This window comes from Platichthys flesus, chromosome 15, assembly GCF_949316205.1.
Source record: "Platichthys flesus chromosome 15, fPlaFle2.1, whole genome shotgun sequence".
Classification (NCBI taxonomy): Eukaryota; Metazoa; Chordata; class Actinopteri; order Pleuronectiformes; family Pleuronectidae; genus Platichthys; species Platichthys flesus.
This window is the reverse complement of record NC_084959.1, coordinates 14,981,533-14,987,210: the sequence shown is the minus strand read 5'-3', so window position 1 is coordinate 14,987,210 and position 5,678 is coordinate 14,981,533. Positions and strand designations below refer to the sequence as shown.

Below are 5,678 nucleotides of genomic sequence, written 5' to 3'. Positions count from 1 at the left end.
TTAATGACTAATATCACCTCCTTCACTTATTTTGACTGTTTAATGTCGGGGTGTTTTTTCCCTGTGTTATATCAGGGACCAGCAGAGCCGGGAGCCAGTGTGGGAAACGCGCTATCTCTCCGCGCGCAGCAACACCAACGCGGTGCGATAAGATCTGCGAGAGGCCTCCTATCAGCCGCAGATTATAACCATTAGTGACCCTTGTCCCTTCACACCAAATGAAGAATAACGCCACATGGGCCACAACATTAATAATCATTGTGGTGGGAATAAAAAGGGAGCCTGTGTTCAGTGCACTGAGCAGAGCCTCGGTCTCCTGCGTCTTATTCTAACCAGGCCTGCTCCGGGAGAAATAATTTATTCATGTGATATCATCAGTGACTCCTTTTCTTCACACGGTGACTGACTGGAAATAAAACAGTAGTTATTGTTGAAATAAAGGACGTTAGTTGTTATCTGCGATAAACAGTTGGATGAGAATCTCATTGATTTCTTGAGGTTACACCACCCCCCCTCCCTCCCCCTTTCTATTAATCTGATATATTATTTTTACGAGACATCTTATCGGTCGAGTCATCAGTTTATTTTATTTGTCGATTATTATTTTTTTCTATCTTTTTTCTATATTATTCCAGGTTATTGTTTCGTTTTATTTAATTCTATCTTATTTCATCATTTCGATTTTCCTTTACTAATGCTGAAGTTCGTTGGTTTTTAAACAATTCCAACGTTTTATTATATTTTATTCTAATAGTGAAGTGCACATTGGTGTGAACTGAAACGTCCTCCTATAGGTGTTCCCTGGCTGTGACGTCACACTCCTCCCCATAGCCAATAGGCTGAGCTTTAAGAGGTGCGCTCATTTCCACGTTTCTCCCACACGGAGCTTCTCGCAGCGTAAAAGGACACAAACAAAGCTCAGCGCACCGATGGCGCATTACATCCCACTCCTCAGGATATATTGAGTTTTTCGCAATCGCCACCAATGGGTACATAGTCTCTTTTTTGTCTCCTCTTGATTGTACCCATACATTCGGATCATGATCCCCAGCCTGTGATCTCTGCTGCCCGGTGTTGTTTCCCCCGCTGCAGCTGGCCCCTCTTGTTATTTGGATCTGCCACAGCCACATGTGGATCGTTGTCGGAGCGGCTGCGTTTCACCTCGCGGATGCTGATGTGTTTCCTCTGAGATCAGCTCGGATGCATTTTGGATTCGCTGGATCGTACACACACAGCCAGGCGGACGCGTCGGGGGGACAGACGCAGCGTGTTTACCAGGGTGGGGATAACTCCGGAGGATGCTGCAGTGTGCCAGCTGCGAGAAGCCTATCGCCGATAGGTTCCTGCTCAAAGTCCTGGACAGACCGTGGCACATCCAGTGTGTCCAGTGCTGCGAGTGCAAATGCAGCCTGACCGAGAAGTGCTTCTCACGCGAGGGGAGGCTGTACTGTAAGAACGACTTCTTTAGGTGAGCAGCCGAGAAAAAGAAAAGGGGAAAATACTGAGAAAATGCTAATTTGCTGGAAATGCTAATTTCTGTTTAGATAATTAGAAACAAATAACACGTGGAATTTGATCCTGCTTGGTAAGCTGCAAAAGAAAATCGAAAGATGCATTAATTTAAGATATAGCTCTCCTGATTGTACATACACTATGAATGCTGATAGTCAACATGTTTGAGACTATATGAGTATTATCTTTATTTTTAGAATCACAAAAATAATTAAATGCAGGGGGAAGAATAATTTATTTGCACATGTATAATTGTTAACTATTATATTAATGTTCCATACAATTTTATATGACAAGTGGCATTGGTTCTATGTAGTATTAAAGCTTCAATTGGCCTCAACATTGGTCACCCAAGTAACAAGAAGAGTGGAAAAGGAATTAAATAAAAAATGTGGATTAAAAACGTTGAAAAGATGGAGGGTGGGTTTAGTATATGTCACCTGCACCCATTATCGGACCATTCAAATCCTAATAAAGTCATGGACGCAAATTATTCACTATGGCCTGCAGAAATAGCCGGTATAGTGGCTGATGGCTAATTTGGTGTATTTGACGATCAACTGACTTTACCAACAGCTCCTGCTGTCTTTTTGAGACATCTGGCCTGTAGTACGGGTTGTGCCAAACTGTAAAACCAGCATAGATCCCCCCATGTCAGAGTCATGATCACATCCCACCTACATGCACTGACCGCCCCTCTCCCTTTCGAACATCCAGGCGATTTGGGACCAAGTGTGGCGGCTGCGCTCAGGGGATTCTACCCAGCGATCTGGTGCGCAGGGCCAAGAGCAAAGTGTTCCACCTGAACTGCTTCACCTGCGTGATGTGCAACAAGCAGCTGTCCACGGGAGAGGAGCTCTACATCCTGGACGAGTTCAAGTTCGTTTGCAAAGAGGACTATCAGAACAACAACGGCAAGGACACCATCCTCCTCTCAGGTATGGGCCTATATGTAAAAAAAAACAAACATAATAATAAAGAAATATTGTATTTTGTGTTTTAATTCATTATTATTCTTTCAATCAAATATTTCAAAAATACTATTATTAGTAGTAGTATTTACTAAATCAAATTATATTTCTAAATATTTACTTTTATAATGATTTCATATTTATTTTCTTCTGTATTGATGATCTGCTTTAAACGTGTGATGTATTTCTATGGGGTTTTGCGGGTTGATGATTTAATCCGTCTTTTTTTCTCATGACAGTCACGACGTCCAGCGACCCGAGCCTGTCTCCGGACCCCCAGGACCCGCAGGACGACGGGAAGGACTCGGAGACGGGACACCTGTCCGACAAGGACGGGGGCGGCAACGAGAACGACGAGCAGGGCGCCGTCGGGAAGCGACGCGGGCCGCGCACCACGATAAAAGCCAAGCAGCTGGAGACGCTGAAGGCGGCTTTCACGGCCACGCCGAAGCCCACCAGGCACATCCGGGAGCAGCTGTCGCAGGAGACGGGCCTGACCATGAGAGTCATCCAAGTAAGAAGACGAGTAGAAATAAATAATCATAATAATAATAATAATGGGGACAAACTGAGATAAAAACGTTAAAAACAAAGAGTGTTTATTGTATTGTATGCACGCATTATCGGACAGCCATCCAGATCTAGCCAAACAGGTCCCTCATGGCAGAGAAATGTCAAGGACCAAATTATTCACAACCAATTCCCATTAAAGACCTTTCAATGGACACTAATCAACAATGTAGTGGTTGATGCCTCTCAGCATTTGCATCTTGCAGACACCCTGAGAGAATCCGTCCTCGTTCTCTGCCTGATTTTCTCATTTTCTTCCTTCCATTAAAAAAAAACAACAAATTCAGTATTTTTAACCCCTAATCCTTGCTCCTCCCATGACGCACATATATCAGACCTATTAAACACAGGAGTCAATGAGCTCTAAGGTCCATGTAAAAAGCTCCCAGTAATAAATTGGAAATGCCTTACAGTGGTGTTTCAGTGCGCAGAGCATCAGTCCGTGCCTAAATCTACTTTTTACGCACAGGATATTTCCGCACCAGAATCCAGGCCATTAATTTGAATTACAAAAAAATATATTATAAGCCTATTTACATCTGAGATTTTAAGATAATGTCATCAAACAGGGCTTTTACAGCTCTGAGAAGTTGCTGTTTGCTTTCCCTGCTTGTCTCCCTCCTTGCTGCTCGTGGTCTCTGACCCTGGCTTGTTCTCTGTGCGCCCTGAAGGTCTGGTTCCAGAACCGGAGGTCTAAAGAGAGACGCATGAAGCAGCTGAGCGCACTGGGCACACGGAGGCACGTGTTTTACCGCGGCACGAGGAGGATGAGGGCGCTTGGAGAGCGACTGGAGCCCGGAGAGCTCGGACACTTCTCTTATTATGGAGGTGAGCCACAGTATTTGTTTAGGGTGGTGGAGGGATGGTGAGTCCCCTGATTGGAAGTTGATGGTCTTTTGATGAACAGGCTCATTAGAATATGAATGAATGAAATCTCCTTTTTTTAATGTAATTCACTGTAAGTCATTTATTGAAAGGGGATTTCTGTTTAAAAAAAAAAATGTAAATACAGATTAAAAATTAATTTAAAAAGAGTTCATTTTGGTTTTGTGTTTTCTCTTTAAATGCAGACTTGGGCACTAATCCACACATTTGTATTTTTATGACCACAGATTATGGGGAGTATTATGGCTCAGGAGGGAATTACGAGTACTACCAGGGCCCACCTTCGTCCCAGGCTCAGACTCCAGCAGACCTGGGCTTTGTGCCCTCCTCTGTCCCCGCCGGCACCCCGCTAGGAGCCATGGACCACCACCACCACCACCACCACCAGCACCACCATCATCCGGGCCACCACTGTCCGGGAGAGATGCAGTGCTTCTCCGACCCGGCTTCCCATCACCCTGTGGACTCACCCAGTCCGGAGCCCAGCGGGCCGGGCTCCATGCAAAGCATCTCCAGTGAGATGTGTGGGCCCAGCACGCCCTACACCACTGTGTCCCTCAGTGACAATGGATACACCAACCAGCTGTCACAGCCCTCCTCAGAGATGAGTGAAGGCACTGTCTGGTGATGCAGCTGAAACTATAACTACAAGGCCCACTTGGATTTTGAAGGCAAATCAATTCTTTTTCTTTTTTGTTTCTTAAAATGCACTTTTTAATTTATCTATTTATTGATCTATTTATTGAGTTATTTACTTTATATATAACATATTTATTTGCTTTCATATCTGCTAAGCTCTCTGTATTTATAAATCTCTATATTTGTATGTCAGTATGATTGTTTATTGACCAGCCGATTAACAGTTTGAATTTGACTCATTGCATTCGTAATGCTGGGCTACACAGATCAAGCAATAAACAAACACATTTATAGTTTGCAGAAAAAAGTGTTTTTTTGTTCAGTGATCGCAGGAGAACTTCTGCATCGTATTTGATTTGAAATGTTGATGTGAAGGTGCATGGCAGCGGTTTGACCACGTTTCAGTGTTTTACTGACGAGCAGCACCCTCTCTCTCTCTACATGAGTTCACACGTAATAAAAGATTTCATCATTTAATAACAGATTATGATTGTGATGTTTAATAGGTTGGACCGAAAAACCTCTCTCAGGACCGTGGAAGCTTTTGTTTTGGTCTTTTTATTTATTTATTTATTTGCCAGGCATGTTCCTTTTTAATTATTTGATTGTCGACACACGTTTGCCTTCAAAAGGATTATCTTTATAAATCTGCAGATTTTATATGGAATAGAAAAATGATTTGACTTTCACGTGACACAAGTCCAATCTTATATATGGAACAATGGACAATTGTACAGAACAGGTGGTTGTTTACGTAAAGCTCCAGTATGCAGGGGTTTGAATTTCAGCTGTATATAAAAAAACAACCTCTTGATCCAGACTCAAAAACCAAATTTTTGTAGCTGTTCTATTTCTGTGGTCGCTCACTGTGGTAGTTTGTATTCTGGCCTCATTGAAAATAAAAAAAACAAACAGAAAATACTAATAAACTTTTGCCAAGTGACAGCTCTCTTCTAATTCTCTGAGGATGTTTGAATAGAACATGGTTTTTCCAATTTAGCCGAAAACATCCGAGACGCAAGATAGTTTCTTTGAGTGATAAAAATGTCAAATTATTTATATTGAAGTCTCGTGTGCCGCCAACAGCAGCATCACTGTTTT

At 42.8% G+C, this 5,678-nt stretch overlaps 1 protein-coding gene across 1 annotated transcript; it reads left to right on the top strand.

Moving 5' to 3' along the window:
* Positions 1-925: 925 nt before the first annotated feature.
* Positions 926-5,456, top strand: LOC133969766 (LIM/homeobox protein Lhx1-like). The gene is made up of 5 exons (XM_062406456.1): positions 926-1,468; positions 2,230-2,450; positions 2,723-2,997; positions 3,725-3,881; positions 4,166-5,456. The coding sequence occupies exons 1-5, from the start codon at positions 1,299-1,301 to the stop codon at positions 4,564-4,566; spliced, it is 1,224 nt and encodes a 407-aa protein (XP_062262440.1). The 5' UTR covers positions 926-1,298; the 3' UTR covers positions 4,567-5,456.
* The last annotated feature ends 222 nt before the right edge of the window (positions 5,457-5,678 follow it).

Coding starts and splice junctions, on each gene's coding strand:
- LOC133969766 (XM_062406456.1), top strand. CDS start 1,299: ATGCTGCAGTGTGCCAGCTGCGAGAAGCCTATCGCCGATAGGTTCCTG. Junction 2,451..2,722: donor GGACACCATCCTCCTCTCAG/GTATGGGCCTAT, acceptor TTCTCATGACAG/TCACGACGTCCAGCGACCCG. Junction 3,882..4,165: donor ACACTTCTCTTATTATGGAG/GTGAGCCACAGT, acceptor TTATGACCACAG/ATTATGGGGAGTATTATGGC.